Genomic DNA, 17,684 nt, shown 5'->3' with positions numbered 1-17,684 from the left:
AACCACATGATCGTATAGTAAGGCAAAGCCATACTCTTGAAGAGGAAGAGAATATTTGTGCGATACCAGCAAAGGCTGACAGGAGACAGTGCTGCAGGGAGTTTACTGAGGTAAGTATTTTCCAAAGTCTGTGTTGACCTAATTACAGTATGACTTCTGGAAAGACCTGGCTTCTGTTATTGCTTTTATTAGACATCTGCAAAAGGAGCAAATACTGTGCTCACTCTTGTACTTCTTTTCCACACAGAAGTTAATCTGTCCCTGTAATGTTTCTTTGTTGTACCCACTCGTGCTTCAAACTTGTTGCTCAGATAAATTGCTGCCTGCGATGCTTGTGTTAGTGACGATGTATTGACAAACAATACCTGAGGTATGACGTGGATCTTTTATCTTTGTTACTATGTAGGAAAAAATAAAATTGCTTTTAAAAAGTCCTTGACAGAGGCAGTTGGAAATTCTTTGTCAAAATAACTTCCTAACAAGTGCAGATTTGTTAAGAATGGGTTTCTGTATTCAGACATGACAACTATAGTGAAAACAGAAAAGCTCTTGGGTACACATTAAACTCTGGTTAGATTGGGAAACATCCATTTGCAACCAAGAAAATCATTAGTTTGGTGGTAGATAAACAGAGTCTTTGGTGGCAAGGACCCTCAGAGAGGCTTTTTGTAAGCGTATCCCTGTAGCAGCCCCTCTCTGCTTTAAACTGATACAGAGAAAGGATTAGGCAGCCTTTGGACAAGTAACTGAACAAGACTGGAAAGAGTACCTCAACTGTGCATGTCTTTCCTTGCACTTGGACTTTTTAAACAATGCATTATTTATTCACTCAAAGGTACAAAGCAAACATAAAAGGACAGAACAAAGGTTTTCTCCTTGCTTTTTGCCTATACTCATCACCCTTTCTAAGTGAATTCTTTCCTGTTGTTCCCAATTCCTCTGAAGACTTGATTTTTTCCTCCTGATCTTAAGCTTAGTACTGGAAAGAGCAATCATCCTTACTCTGGCTGTGGTGAAGCAGCTGCTTCCAGATAAATGTTGCCAAGGTTTACACTTGTGATGTCAAAGTCCTGGGGGTTTTCTGTTTGTTTGTTTTTTTCCTTCCAAGCTACATTTGATTTCAAAAAGTGGGGTATAGTGAACAGCTCAGATTTAATTTTCATAGGACCAAGCGATCTAAGAAATTTTCAAAAATATACTTTATTTAAAGTAATGTAATTTTGTAAGACGTGTGATTCTTCTCAACTGAAAGCTTTAATGAGCTGTGTGAGTCTTTACTGATGACCCATGTGATTTTCTGTAGTGTCGGGTTTTTTGGTTGTTGTTTGGTTTTTACTTTGTTTTGTTTCAAATTACTCCCTATGTTTATTGCTGAATATAAAAAGTGCAAATAAACAGTTCCTGGAAACTTATTCCCTTGCAAAACAAATAGCAAACCTCCACAAAAATCCTCATTTTGGAAAATGTTCTAACTTGTTATGAAACAAAGAAATAAATTATGTTAGATGAAGCAATATTTAAAATAAGAGGGAAGAAAGTGAAAAGCTTATTAGAAAGACTATAATCGTACTTCTAACACTGTAATTACAAAGCACATAAATTTCTCAGGCATCTGCAATTACTTTCAACTTTTGTAAGCAGAGTTCTAAATAGGTAGAAAATTCATTTTTAGTTGTAGTTTTCTACTTAGCGTATTGTAGCTACAGTTCTACAGACATAACATGCAAAACAAGACCTGACAATCAGGTTTTTGTTTACAAGCAATGGTAACTGCTGTGTATTATTAAAATATTGTCCAATTAAATTTCCTGTTAGAAAGTAAATTAAAAGGGGGTTAAAACCTCCGCAATTTAACTCCAGAGCAATTAAATTAACTGCACTGTGAACAGAGTTGGAGGCACAGTTGTTGGACCCATTCATTCAATAAAAATGCTGGGAAAATGGTTGGAAATTTTGTGTAAGATTTGGATGATTTTAATTAGTTTAGTAATTATTTAGGTTGGCTGATTCCTTGTACATGTTAGTATTATAGCTTTTAGTGCTCAGCCACATTTTTTGTTCATAGCTTTCCTTTTTTCTCTGCAATTTGGTAAAAAAGAAATAATCTGATTAAGTCCAAAATTTTCTCATGTAAGTTATAAATTACTTAGTTTATTTAAGCGTTTAGTAGTGATTTATGTATATATAAAGTATAGCATCCGGTAATTTTCTCATTGCATGTTAAGAAGTTCATAACCCTTGTCTGAGAATTGCATTGGGTCCTTTAGGCAGTGTGCAGCATACCAGCATGAGAGCATCTGAGAGCCATTTTTCTCTCCATTCCTGTTAACTTCAGGTAACTTCGGGTCACATTCTCTTTTAACAAATTGTCGCGAGATGTTTTTCTGAGTACAAACACCTTTTAACAACAAAGGAAGCAGTTCCTTGTTTATGCCTCATTTTCTTTTTCCATCCTTGAAGAATTAACACTGCTACTGCCTTGCTTTGCTTTTCATGATGGCTCGTGACGTGGTTCTTAGTAGGTAGATTGAAATTCCTGAAAGATTTTGCAGCACAACATAAACAACAAAGTCCCTTTGCAGAAAGAGTGGGAGGCACTGTTGCACAGAGAGTGCTGGAGTCTCCTTAAAGTAGACAGAAGAACAGTTGACACTTCGAGTCCTGCAATTGATATAGCAAAAATTCAAAACATGATCATTAACAATGGTAGGGCCTACTAGAGTGATTTCTGCACTGATTCTCCTGTCATATATTCCAGCTTGTCTTGATTCATTTAACTGTGTTCTAAGTTATTTATACCAGGATTAATTTATCTAGATAACCTTTCTTTATGTCGTTTTGGTTTTAGTGGTGTTTAAGTAAACGTAAGCAGAACTCTTCATCGCACTAAATAAACTTGTCAACAGGGTTGAAGTATGCTCTGAGCTTTTTGGGAACAGCAGCTTTTGAGAAGATGTATTACATTTTGGTATTCTCTTCACCACACATTGCACATGTGAATAAAAAAGTATATCAGATAAGTATCAAAACCTTAGAAGAAAGGAAAGATTATCATACTCTTTTAAATCTTTTCCTTTTAATGCTTCAGTACTTAAAAGATAGGTCTGGGTTTTGTTTTGGTTTGGTTTTGATTTTGGTTTTTTTTTTTGTTTCATTTTTGGTTTTGCTTTTTTTTGATTTTGTTTCAAACTAGTCAAGGTATCTCCGAAAAATGATAGCTAAGTGCTTTCTCCCTTTATAAGAAAGTTGCACGTTTAGTTGCCCAAATTTGCCGTCACTTATTGCAGCACCAGAAACCAAAAATGATCTATCGCACTAGTTCTTGCTGATACTTGAGTAGCTTTAGCTTATCAGAGAGAACAAATGCCAAACTCTAAGGCTCATCACATATGGAGACAATAGTTTCTATAGGTACCTAATATAATTCAGAGGAAAGTTTTATATAGCATACTGCTGCTATGTCACTATGCCAACCAGAAATTAGCCTTGTTATTTCTTTAGCTGAAGATCTGTTTTATAACACAAACTCAGTGACTGAGGCATAAAAGCCCATGTGCAATTTTTCAGATTCAGTCTTAAGGTGAATCTAATGCAGAATTGAAAAGTACACCTAGGAAAATTCATATCTATTCCGAGACATGGAAGGGAGCAGGCTCATGGTCCTCTCAGACTTCCAGGAGACCAGTGTCCCCAGAAAAATAAAAGAGTGTCTGCCTCTTTTAGGTTGCAAATTTTCTTGTGCAGCTCTCAATTTTCTGTAGATGGGTAAATGTCTACCAGAATAACCTAGGCTGGTTAGCATTTTGGTACTACCACAGTATCAACAGTAAATAACAATAATCAACCAACAGTTCCACTATTCTAGCAATTTTCTATTGATTTGATTTGGCCTCCGTAGGCAAGGATGTAATGGAGAAGTAATGCACCTCAGAGCTAGAGCTGAAGAAAGCTTACCCATCAGGTGCCAGGTAGTGTAGCCTAGATTTCCTCCTGCAGAAAAGGAATCTGCTACCACACGTATATGTTATACGACTTCCATCCAATCAGAAACATAAATATACACTACAGTATTTAAGGGGGCTGTAGCAACACCTGAACCTGTAGTAATTTATAAGGACACATTACGTTGTTGGCTATTCCTACATTAAAATCACACCAACTCTATCCAACTGGAATTTTGAGAGATATCTAAATTATTAAACACCTTCCTCTTTATTAGAAACATACAGAGTTTTTTCTTAAACACCTTAAAAATAGAATAAACACCTTAAAAATAGAATAATGTGGACATATTTTCATTAAAGAAAATCACCAGTTTTCTTCAAGGACGTGAGAGTTTTGGCTGAGAATCCCTTGCCTTACTGACCTGCCTAGTGTCAGAACAAAAAATCTGAATCTGGGAGCATAAAGGAGTTTTAATCGAAGTTTAACCTAAACTATGATCTCAGTAGACTTTGTTCAACCAACACCCGTTAAAAAGTACCAATCTTCAAATTTTTCAAATGCATATGGAATCATACCATTTTATATGTAGTTTACAATGAAAAAACCCAGTATTTTTTTGTTTCACCTTGCTATTTTGTATTGGTTTTGTCATTTGTATAACACAGCATCCAAATTAACCCTCTGGAACATCTTTTTAGTCTAACTCCTGTTTAGGAAAACAATAATGGCTTGTCAGTGAAGAACCAGTGCCACCTCGGGGCTGGAATATGAAACTAGGGAAAGTGTCCAAAATACCAAATACACTCTGGGGATAATAGGAACCAGAGACAGGGAAAAGGGAAATAATGGGGGGAAAAAAATCGAGCTAATGAAAATAGTGGGAAGCAGAGTACAGAGTCATCCAAATCCTTGTCGTAGGGCAGCTGGGGATCCATAGGGCCACTCCAGTTTGAAGAATGGTGTGGAGGAGAGGTTATTTCTGCCTGCTGATCTGCCCAATGCTTCCCCAAACCACTCCCTCCAGGGGGAGTGGGAATGTGCAGGAGTAGATGGGTCCTCAGCTGCGTGAACAGACATCATACCGGTTCGGATGTAAGAGGACCATTTACATTTGAAGAGGATGCTTATAAAGAAACAGAAAAATGGTAAACAGGTTTTGAGATCACACCTTTGGAAAATTCTGACCTTTATTAAAGGAAATTTCTGTCCTTCATTAAAGATATTTTAATATACTCTATTTATCATGCTTTTGAGTAAAATTTGAGGAAAAGATGCCTTACATAGAAAATACATGCTCCATGTTGGGCATGACAGCAGAAACTCTTTTCCACTCAGTACATTTGCTGAATAAGTTGTCTTTGAACTCCCTCTGGTGGCAGAAAGGCTTTGCAAGTAGAAAAATACTTTGGAAGCACTTGCAGAGCTTCAAATAAGTGTCTTAGCAATAAATGGATAATTTGTGCTTTTTCTTCATACTTCCAAAAGACGGCTATGAAAGAAGATGGGGAAATGGAAAATATATAAAACTTATGCAGAGTTTAATTCTAATTTTTAACTTTGTAATGCAGAAAAAGAAGTTAATGGTGTTCTCTCACTTGAATCACAAACGCATAGCATTGCCTTGTGTTGCAATCATGCTTTAAATTGGTGAAGCAATGTAAAGAACTTTCCCAGTTTCCACAGTGAAATTATTTCAAAGCAGAAAGAGGCCAAACAAGCCGAGGGGGCTGGGGACCACTGTAACTGGGATGGGTTTGTCTGCAAGATCCTTACTTATAGTGGTGAGTAGTGAACCCTCACACAGGGTTAAGAACGGAATCATTTCCTTCTCATGACTGGGCTGCTCATATAAGCAGCTGCTTACCAGAATGAGCAAAAGAATAGCAATCATTTATGATGAAAACTTGTCTACATTGCATATGTAAACATGGGGGGGGTTGCCAGCTGCATGTTGTGCTGTCTGTGTTAGACAACAATGTCGATGTTAGACTCAATGTTAGTCTGTTAAATTCAAGTCTGTAAACTGCTGCCTGCACTGTGTGAATATCAGATCCTTTAATCTCTTTTATTAAAGAGATTAAATTAATTAATCTAATTATGTTTTATTTCTAGAAGTTTGGATGTCATGCCATTGAATTAGTTATACAGTTGAAATTATTAGGGCCCTATATAAATAGTCTCTGGAAAAGGAATGTTTACTGTATTTCCAGGCTCTGGAAATTCCAGAGCATCTGAACTCATAGAGAAAAACTCCATCTGCTCAAATATAACTGGGCAAAACTGGTGCATTCTTCATTTAAGAGAAAGTCCTTATGGCATAAATCTTTCCACAAATACTAGACTTAAAAAGAGAGTATTAATTTGCTTTAGAAATGGGAGTACATAGTTTGAGTAAGCACAAGAAAAGTGTAGAACATTTGCTTTAGAAATGGGAGTACTTAGTTTGAGTAATGTGGAACATTTTACTCTCAAAAGTTTTATTAGAAAAAAAATTATCACTTAGTTGATTAAAAAGAGCAGAAACTGGAAACATTCTTAGGAGACAAGTAAAGGAAATTGATTCTTAGAAACATCTAAAAATTAAAAAAATTTTAAAGGGGTTTGGTTTAGCTTGCAGGATAAATCTAAACAAAACATTACTTCATGAAAAAAAAATGTTCCTTTCTGAAGATGAACTTTCCTTTGACAGATGTGCCCAACTAGAGGCAGCTGCAGGGAAATGTCCAGATGTACTATAGGAATCATAAATCTGCCCATGTCACAGCCATGCTCAAGGAGAGCGTTTTTACAACTTCAGCTTGTTGCACCAGTGACAGGCAGCCTGAAAGTAAGCCAGGAAAGAATTGCGTAATGTTTCGTGTCCCATTAAGTACTATATAGTTATATATTTTAATGAATATATATGCTCCAAGAATCAACTATTCAGAATTAGGAATTAGGGAGCAGACCCTGGATTTCCTGCTAGGACTCAGTGTGAGAACTTCTTGAACCTGGGTTTTGGAGTTTCATGACATATTGATATGTGTACATGTCAGTACCACTGTTAGGTCAGGAAAGTGTTTTTGAAGTAAACCTTCTGATCTTTCTCTCTTACCACCGTTTGATCCATTCTCCTTTGGCACTGTGTATTCCTCCTTAAACCTGCCTGCTTCCTGCTGATGTGCTGCTCCTGACTTCAGAGCAACTTTTTGCTGTGGAAAAACTACTTGGAGGGATGCTTGAAAGTCTCTAAAGTACAACTGATAGAAGTGCAAAACTTAACGAGTAAGTGACGTAGGGATAATAGAGGAGATGTATGTTTTGAAGACTGCTTTGGCCAACATATCTGGAACATGAAACATCACGTGGCACGATGTATCCCTTCCACTACGCCAGCTTGCCTGAGCTGAGTCAGAAACTTGCCTAAATCCTCTGGTGTCAGTGCAATCTGCTGAAGGAGTCCAAAAAAATCACAGAGATCGATGGTGGTCAACATCAGCTACGGGTTTGGGGTAGCCAGCTCAGGAATAGCCAGGCAACAGTGCTGTTGCTGGGAAAGTATGAAGAGTGATTTTTAAACACAATCTAGAGAGAACTCATTGTCCTGAAGGAATATCTAGTTTTCCAGATATCTTTAATCAGAGCTCTGAGAATGTGTTTTAGCCACTGAGGGACACGTGCACTCAGGGTTCCTAGCTGAAGGTGTGCTTGATTGTCACACGCAGTTACTCTCTGGGTCCCCATAGCTTGCTACATATAGACTATAGAGACATGCTCGTGAAAAGGAGTACACGTCTTTTAGACGCCAAAGTATTAAGGACATTTGGTGCTGACAGTCTACAAAAAGCTGGAGGCCCGATTTTGTTTAATCACATTATTTTGGCATGTGGGAAGCCGAATACTCACTTAAACAGAAAAGGTTAAACTGTTCTCTCCTGCCTTGACTTATGAGACTTTACTGCAATCACACCAGCAAACACCTGTTGCCTTTGTGCTTCTTCTGCATCAGAGGCTCAGATCCTTCTGGGTCCTAGAACTTTACCCATACCTGCTTTTTGTAGAGCAAGGTATCTGGCATTACACAGGTGTATGCTCCTGGTACGCTAACTAACCACAGCCCTTAGAATACAGCCCTGTCTACTCCTTCCATCTTGTTCCCCCCAAAAGTCACACACACACACACACACACACAAAATTTCCTATATGCTTTCAGGCAGTGGCCGACAGTTTGAAATGCTGGATTCAAATCAGTCAGGGTGTTACAGAGGGTGAGAATGAATAGACAGAGGATGTCTCTGTGGGACTGACTCTACTTATGCACGGGTACCTGGAGCTGTGCCCTCGCTGCACAGGCAAAATGGGCTGGAACAGGATAATCTGCTTTGCAGCACCTGGAGGCAAACCAAATCTGCAAACTGCAGATGTGGTGTGGCCTGTGGGGAAAATAGCTTGGGCAGCTGTGTACATGGCTGTGAGCCTCAGTGCAAGGGTCGGTTACTTGTGGTCAGGATGTCTCAACCCCGAGAAGGTTTAGTCTTTCATTCCTGGCCTGTCTCACCTACTAGGGAACCTACAAAGTAGATGCTGTTAGGTTAAAGTGCACTGACAGCAACTTCCATCAGGCATGGTAGCAATAGCCTGACACCAAATTCTCTCATTCCCACTTCAGTACCATGAAAAAGGTTCACCCTTTTTAAAAAAAATTCCATTGTATATAATTATATAATCTGATTTCTGTTTTCTCTGCTTTCCTTCTGGAAGGAAGTCTGTATCAAATATCTGCAAGATCAGCTGCAAGTCAGATTTATGCTCTGTGGAAAATGGATTTATTTTTATTTTACTCTTTTTCGTATAAATAAAATACTTCCTTACAGCAACTATACTGTCTTACAATGTGACACTGTTAAATTTCATTATATCTGGTGAGGCATGATCTGAACAGGAACATAAATTACTGCTCTGGAAAAAAAAAAAAATCAGAAATATTTAAGGGGAGCAAATTATGTTATCCTCTATTGCTGCTCCAGGAGACAAAGTTTAGTTTCTATACAGCATCAGGTCATCCTTGCTAACCATCAGTGTTGAAGATCAAACCTCTCTCTTTCCTGCTGAAGTGCTGGATTTGGTCAAATTTAGGCTGAGAATGTTCCGTTTCCCAAACCAAAAGGGCGTATGATGGAAGGAGAACTGGGTATCACCTGTTTTAACACTGAAGCTCTTCAGGATGAGAGGGGGCCTTACTTACCATTCACCACCCTTCCCAGGTTCTCCAGGGTCAGCTTCCTCTTTCAAGTGGATACCAATCTGCAACGCCTGCAATAGGATAAGCTCCAGTTCCACCTCCCAGACATGTCATGGACACCACAGAGAGCACAACTGTGCAAGGGGAGTTCTGCTCAATGTATGAAATTCAGATGAACACCCATGTCAGAGGTGGGCTGTTGCTCAAACCTCAGCCTGTTCTGTGACTAACAACTCTGGGAAAACTCCAGACGTTTGAGACACACAGAATTCTTCTTGGGTGTTCATCCTACTATGAGGAGCAGGTAAGATGGTTCCATAACGAGAAGGAATTTAGGGAAGGATTGTGTTTGCCACAAGGTGATATTCTGTTTGCATTTTTATGTTTCTGATAGAAAAAAGACAGGCAGTCCAAGATACTTTGAAGTGAAATTTGTTAATGGATAATACTTCTCATATTTTCCCCTATGGACAAGAGGAATTGAGCACAGGAATTCTTCAGTCTTCAGAGAAGGATCACAACCAATGAGGGAACAACAGCCCTTTTCTGAGAATAATACTGTTTATTTTTAAAACTGTATGCAGTCTTTACACAAGTAATGTTGTTATGAAGTGATGACTTAAGAATACAAGAGATATGGCTGTGTGTACCAGCAGCCTAAACAAGGAGAGACTTTGCTATTTGGCCCATACGGACTAACATCTTTCTTTCTCCATGGCAAGTGACTGACCACGAGACAGCTGGTGGGAAAAGTTAATTACCTTCTGTTTCAGTCGGAAAGATGAAGTGTTGGACTCTGGTTCTTGAAGCATGTTTTAGCACGTGGTGTGGAAATGAGTAGTCAACACATTTTGGTCTTGTTCTTTCAAAGGCCAGCTTCTGTGTCTGATGGAAGTCAATCATACACCCTCCAATGAAGCAGAACTAGACACTGTTGGAAACCTTCCATTTCCATAACAGCTAGACTGGATGTTGAATTTAACACTAACAGTCTCAGAGAATATTAATGTCTTATAAGGAGAAATGATTTAGTCATCAACCCAGTTATATGGTATTATAATGTACCAGGATTTGCATAATTGCTAAAATCTGCAAGTAAAATTTTCATTTGGAGCTTCTTCAGAAGGATTTAACAGAGGAAATTTTCCACGTGCCTATGGCAGAACTTTAGACTGCATCAGTGGGAGGTGCAAGGACTTTCAGGAGGCACCTGCAAACCTGAGGATGTATCACATGAATCCTTATGCACTTTCTGAAACTCATCATCCCCTCCTGTGGAAATGCAATTTCTTAGCCACACTTCCTTATCTCTCTGTATCCAGGGGAGGGGAAAATATCTAACAAAATTTGTGTTACACTGATTTAGCATCTGCCGCAGGGAAGAGCAGGGAAGACCACTTAAATGAGAAATGTTAGGTGACTGCAAATATTTTCTCAGTCTTCCACATTTTTTAGTTTTCCTTAGAGGGCTAAAAGAGGAGATAGGAGGAATAAACCTCCTCATGCAGTGTTGAATATATGAATTCTAGTGAAACTTTCATTCACCCTCTCCATCTTCCTTCAGATAAAATTAACATAATCATTTAAGTGTTTTCTTTTTGAATTTTATTTTTTTTCATTTCACTTCCTCTCCTTGGGAGAAATATTAATAAATCTTACAAAAAAACCCCCCAAAAAACAGAATACAAGTGTGTGAGAGATAGTTTAAAAGTAACATAACTGTTGCATATGTTATTTATGAATTTTTCAAATCCTCGAAAGTTAATTTGTTCTGAAAATACTTTCTGATTCTGTTTTCTAGGACCAAAAATAAAAAAAAAACAACAACTGTATGTGCAACAAGATGGACCATAATCACATGGTAAATAATAAAGTAATCATTACTTCTGATGGAAACAAAAGCTGCAGGCTTTACAAATTACAACCACCAAGCACACTGTTAAGTTATTTTCCACAGCAAGTGGCTCCAAACCCACATCTGTGTGTTTTATTCACTAGTCAGGGTATGCTTTTTCTTCTTTAAAGCCAGACTGAGGTCTCTCTTATCTGTTTTCATGGATTTTGACTACCTTATCTCAGTCCCCTGTAAAATGAAATGAGCTCAATATCTTGCTTTGTTCCTTATCCTTTGGAGTTGTGCCTTTTTCAATCATTGTAAGTTTGCAAGATGTTGGGTAAGTAGGTCCTATGGGTAAGAAAGAGGCTGAGGAGTTATTAAGCAAGACACTCGTTAACACACCTTTATTGGGCTTTACAAATCACTAGTAACTGAGACAGTCATGTGGCTTGAGTTCACAAAGCAATACCTTTAAAAAGGGAAAAGGGACCTGCTGCAGCTCTGTGTGCTGTAAACCTAGGTCAGAAAGCACATTAGAGAGAAGGAATGAAAAAGGAAAATAAAAATAAAAAAAAAGAAAAAGAAAAAGAAAAAGAAAAGGAAAAGGAAAAGAAAAAGAAAAAGAAAAAGAAAAAGAAAAAGAAAAAGAAAAAGAAAAAGAAAAAGAAAAAGAAAAAGAAAAAGAAAAAGAAAAAGAAAAAGAAAAAGAAAAAGAAAAAGAAAAAGAATAGCAAGGAAAACAATGCTACAGAAATGAGTGCAGGACAGTTGAGAAAGATACACTTGTTCCCAGTGCATGTCTTGGGTAGTGAGGTAACCTGAAGACCTGTAGGCAATCACAAGGAGGCTGCAGAGAAAGCATTCTCTGGGCTGGAGTCACCCAGGAAAAGCAGGTGACTGTGAGAGGTACAGATGAGGGGACAGAGTGTTCGCTTTATGATGTGGTTCTGCGATCTATCAGTTTGCGAAAGCTCCTCCGGAAACTGTCATCTAGAAAGGCATACAGGAAAGGGCTGAAGCAGCTATTGGCATAACTTAGGCTGGTGATGAAGTAGGAAATCCCAATGATGAGTGGAGTTTGTGGGATGTCTGTGATGAGGGCCACCACTGTGCTAAGGTGATAGGGTGTCCAACAAAACAGGCACACAGCCAAGATGAAAATTACCATCAGTGTCACCTTTTTTTTGGCTTTGTCCAGAGCTTTTGCATTGCAAGTGAGTTGCATATGTCTCAGTCTGCACAACATGGTGGTGTAGAGGGTGCAGATGGTGGACACTGGGATGACAAAGCCTAAAATAAGGGTGTAGATCCGACTGCCTTTCCACCACACACTCTCAGGATGGGGGAACACAAAGACACACTGGGAACGCCCCTGCTCCTTGTGTATCTTAGCAAAGACAGTGAAGGGCAGGATGATGACTGTGACAAAGGACCAGACACAAAGGCTCACAATCTTGGCTGCTCGGTAGGTGCGGTAGGACGTCTTCCTGGACTTGGTAGTGGCCACCACAACAAGGTAGCGGTCAATGCTCATGACAGTGAGGAAATAGATACTGGAGAAAGTGTTGTATTGGTCTATAGAGATGATGAGCTTGCACATGAACTCTCCAAAAGGCCACTGCAGGAGCAGGTAGTCAGCAATGTTGATGGGTAGCACCAGGATAAAGAGCTCATCAGCAATGGCCAGGTTGAGGATGAAGATGTTGGTTACCGTTTTCATCTTTGGCGCTTTGAGGATTACATAGATGACAGCAGTGTTGCCTGTCAGCCCCACAACACAGATGACTGAGTAGATGACAGGCACTGTGACATAGAACCTGGGGCTAAGTGGAGGACTAGACATATTCAGACCCCCATGCCCTCTCACAGTGCAGTCTGCACATGAGGAATTGGTCTCAGGGAAGGAGTAGTTCTCCATGACTACTGGAGAGAGTGGCCAGGCTCACTGGTGATGAGGATGACTTGGAAGGGGAAGGAAAAAAGGCGAGACCCCTGCTCTCTCAAGGCTGTCTCCTCTGGCACATCCAACCACAAAAGTCACATATGCTGTCCACTGTGAATCTGATGGAAGTAAAGGGAGATTACCGAGGGCGAAGTGTCTCGCCTGCTGCTCCTTCCCTCCTCCCACACAGGAAAGCGCCGTACAGGGTCAGTGCTCAGTCTCAGACTACCCCAGAGTGACAACCAGCCCAAGGTGACAGCGCTCACTTGGGAACCCAGCGGTCCACTCGGTCGCTGTCCCCATCGTCCTTGGGCAGTGCCTCTGGGCCAGGGGGCTGCAGACCGCGGGGTTCCTGCCCCCGGGGGAGCTGCTGTCTTTGGTATGCTCCCCAAAAAGCAAAATACACCCCCCTTCCCGACGGGACAGAGAGCTTTGGAGGGGGAGAAAAGATACACTGACCTCTGCCAGCCCGGCTACGGTGGTGCGACTCCCGGAGCGAGGGGATGCGGGTCCGGGTCCCTGCAGGAGAGGGATGCCGGTGACGCTCCTTTGCTTGATCCTGAGAGTGAAATGAGTGACCGTCTCGATCTAGGCAGCAAGCGACAGGTAACGCGAACCGCTGAGAGGGTGTTTTAAAAGTGCTGGAGCACAGAAAAGAGATTTGTGCAACTACCTGAAGTCACATCCCGTCTCGAGGTATCCCTGTGCAGCAACGGGGAGAAAAATCTCAGCTGTAGGTGGCATCTGCTGGTCGTGCTGGGTCTGAGAGCTCAGTATTCACTGCCTGGATGGCTGCGGGCTTATCCCACTGCGGGGCGTGGGCAGCGTGATGTTGTACATCAGGCTCTGAGCAACCAGATCGAGTTGATGTCAATGATGGTCAAATGATGCTCACTGAGGGGGGGTTGGACTAGATGACCTTTAAAGTTCCCTTCCAACTCAAACTAATCTATGATTCTATGATCTTGCCACAAAAAGACATTTTTTACGGGGCATGGGTATCAAACTGAGGCAGGACACATGCACAAGAGTCTCTATGCCTCTGCCTGACACTTTCACTCCTTCATGTTGTGATAGTGATAAAGGAAAAAATATAACCCTGGGGAGGCAATCTTTTTTAGAGGGTAATTGAGAGTTCCTGATTATCACTTTTTTTTTAAAGGTACATGGTGTAAAATATATCTCATTTCAGTTTCATTTTTTTTGCCTTTTCAATGAAAGAATTCTATTGACATTTGCTAAAGTATATTTGATAAAATTTTACATCTCTACAATTTGGAATGTAGAAAATGTAAACAACTGTTTTTTTCTTTTCTTTCTTGCATTACTGATCACAAACATTATCATTAATTAGTAATAAATTCCTAATAATGTAATATATGCATCTTTTGGCAAATTGGAAAACTGTTTAATATCTGTAAGCTAACACCATGTTGAGAGATAAATACATCTTTTTCTGATTGTCCTGTATTCTGATGCATAATTACCTAGATTAGCAGAATATCACAAATATGGAAATCCAAGCAAATAAATTATTAAGTAAATTGATAAAAAAGAATAAGCAAAGAAAAGTAGCTTTACTTTATTATAGTTCTGCTTTTTTGCAATGTTCTCTCTTATTTTATTTCATACTACCAACTACATGATATAGCAAATGATACTTCACTGTACACACAGTCTGCTCTGTGATTCTTGACTTCCTTTACATAAAAACTGATAAAAAAAGATATTCACATGCCTGTGTGCTCCCGTGAGACCGACATAAGCATATGCTGCAGGCTTATCATGGAGTTTTGCTCAATTTTTTGCCTATAGTTTCACAAACCAAGTAATGAAAAGGTCACCTTTGCTATGGAGTTTGTTGGAAGCTAGCATTTGAGTCAGGTTTTGTGTCCCTAAGACTTAGGTACAGTTACCCCAAAGTGAATACAGTTTTGGAAACTCAGTGTGCTTGTTCCCCTACATCATGCAGCAGTATGAGAGGCAGCCGAGCATACCAAGTTCTATACAAGGAACTTGGGGAATTCCTCCATACTGGTGCCTTGTGGGCACTTTCTTGATTATATGTAAGTGCTGGAGGTGATCTCACCTAAGCACATGCAGAAATTTTGTCATAGTGCTTGTTCTGTAGTGTCCATACCCACCCCCTTTCTTTCAGCTGTATCATTGGCTGAACCTGGAACCTTCTTCTCTGCAGAAAAGATCCCGTAACTTTAGCAATAACTTTATTCCATGGAGTAAAAGTCTTGGGTTTTTGACTGTGCAGGGTTAAAAATGCAATTCTAATAAAAATCTGACTAGCAGGAAGAATCTACATTTTTCCTCTCTTCTGGTAGTTGAAGAAATAGTTTTTTAGCCTAATAAATCTCAGTTGCTTTTATGTGAACTGCTATCTTTACTCAGGGAACTGTAGCTGTCTGTTCTGCACACCAGTAAACAACTTGCCTCTACTATTGCATGTTCATGGCTGATATTGCTGCAGTGTTTGAAGGCATCAAAAGATATCGAGTCTCACAGACAGACATCAAAGTAATTTTTTTCCCTTTTAGAATATCAGTTTCAGAGAAAGTCAATCAAAAGTATGAAGGGTTTTAGAAGTTTATTGCTGACTGCTATAAATGTAGAAATTCTCTACTTCTGTTCTTGTGTGGATATACCCAGGTCACAGTACAGATCTCACTGTCCCAGCGGGTGCACAGACCATCTACTTTTAAGTGAAAGCAAAGACAAATGAGAGGTGTTAGGAATAACCCAATAACTTCTCCAAGGAGAGACTTTTGGAATTTTAAAGTCTAGCCTGACAAATGCAGCATCTCCTCAAGAAGTCATTAAAACATGTAGGCCAAAATCAGCTCTTGGTCAATGAAGTATGACCCCATTACAGCTGGGGGTAACCTTTGCTATGGAGTTTGGGGGAGCTGTGCCTGCTGACAAACAGTTGTTCCAGATGGTCATTATGCATGCTCACAGCATATGCTCATGCCCTGAGAAGACACTGATTTGTAATCATTATCTGTGCATACAGAATATCTCTGACTGTTTTCTTCTGAATACTTTAAGTAGTTTGTGCTGTCCAGGTTAAAAAAAGAAAAAAGTCAGATGTTTTCCTTGAGCAGTGTGAATCATGATTGGTTCTTTATGATTCTTCAGTACCATTATCTGGTGACCTAGATGAGCAACAAAGGAATAAATGACTTAATGAATTGCCACTAAGAGCTGAGATTTCTTCATAATGAGCCTACAAGTCTTGAACCTTCTCTATTCCAATGATCAACATCTGAATTTTAGAATGTAGCCCTTCGTCCTGTGGGTAAAACTCATGTGAGAGAGATCCTTTTCACCGGTTAACCCTTTCATGAGTTAGTCTTGAAGAACTTCAATCATCTGAGGATAAAAAAAGCCAAATAACTTCTCTTTGAAGGAGTGCCTCATCAATCAGACAGAAGATAGCTCAGCAGTAGAGCCAGGGTGCAGCTTCTGAAGTAAAAACACACTCATTATCTACCTTTGGAAATGGCTTATTTGCCAATACAATGTGCAGATGTGGAAGAGTGCAAAATTATTCAAGTGAGAGATTCTTTCAGAGAATCCTACTCTCTAAGGGAGGGAAGATATTGGATTAATAGATCTATTTATTAGGTGCAAAGGAATAAACTTTCCAGCATGCCAGGTGACATCAACATCAGACTGCCCTTTACTAATCTTCACAAATTCTTTCAATCTTGTATGAATTCTTTCAATGAACTTCCAGTGATGGCAAAGCCAGAGCCTCCCCAGATAATTTGCTCTAAGAAATCTCTTTTTCAAACCCAGATTTTTGCTATGGTTTTAAATACTTTGGCTATTCTTACAGCCTTTCCTTCTGGGTCATCTGTTCTAGATCAGAAAGGAGCACTTTTTTTTGTTGGTCATGTCTTCTATTAGGTTTTTCTGTATTTATTATGTGTCATGTCTTTGTGACAGTATCAAAGTTTTACATCAGTAAAGAAGGCCTGTGGCAAAGCTTCAAGTTGTTCTCATTTAGCCATGGTTGACAGTCTTCTACATAGTCAGTATTTGGAGGAATCAAGAGCCCTGTGAGGTAGGACTGAAGGGTTGGGCAGCTGTTATGGGAGAATATGTGCATGGTGTCTTTTCCACTCGTTACTCAGCTAGAAGCTGACCTGTGTCTGTCACAGCTTATTTGTTTCAATGTAATATCACTCCATTGAGATGGAGTCCTACGGAACAAACTAATCTCTCTACCCTGGCTTTCCCACAGTTTCAATCTGTGGGAGCAGCTGAGTTCTGGTGCTGCAACAGTGTGAATAAGTGTTAGACCTCAGTGTGTTGGAAGGGCACTGAGGTGGTCAGCAGCTGAACCATGCAGTCTTAGAAATCAGTTCTAAACTTGTTCAAAACATGGTTGGTGTTAGTGATCTTTTTTAAAAACAAAAGAAAACCAAACAGCTTGCCCTAAACCCAAGTGTATATATATATAGGAAGTTAATTAGTATGATATGAGTAAACTATAACAAAAAGGTAATGGAAAAGAAACAAAACCACTTGCTGAATAATAATAAACAATGATCCAACCACAAACCCTATGTTCCTACAATATGTGAACACAGAGTAATATGCTTGCTGATGGACTAATATAGCTTAATTGCCAGCTGGACTACCCTAGTCTAGGAACACTTCTATATCCTATGTCCTGTGCCATAACCTACCCTATCATTTGAGCAACATGGTTTAATGTA

At 39.5% G+C, this 17,684-nt stretch overlaps 1 protein-coding gene across 1 annotated transcript; it reads right to left on the bottom strand.

The window, feature by feature from the left end:
- Positions 1–11,377: 11,377 nt before the first annotated feature.
- On the bottom strand, positions 11,378–14,111 carry NPBWR1 (neuropeptides B and W receptor 1). The gene is made up of 2 exons (XM_027638976.1): positions 13,405–14,111; positions 11,378–13,064 (listed from the first exon to the last, which is right to left on the bottom strand). Exon 2 carries the CDS (start codon positions 12,919–12,921, stop codon positions 11,938–11,940), a length of 984 nt encoding a protein of 327 aa, XP_027494777.1. The 5' UTR covers positions 12,922–13,064; positions 13,405–14,111; the 3' UTR covers positions 11,378–11,937.
- Between the last annotated feature and the right edge of the window lie 3,573 nt (positions 14,112–17,684).

Source organism: Corapipo altera, unplaced genomic scaffold (genome assembly GCF_003945725.1).
Source record: "Corapipo altera isolate COAL_440 unplaced genomic scaffold, ASM394572v1 49, whole genome shotgun sequence".
Taxonomy (NCBI): Eukaryota; Metazoa; Chordata; class Aves; order Passeriformes; family Pipridae; genus Corapipo; species Corapipo altera.
This window is presented reverse-complemented; position numbering and strand designations above follow the sequence as displayed.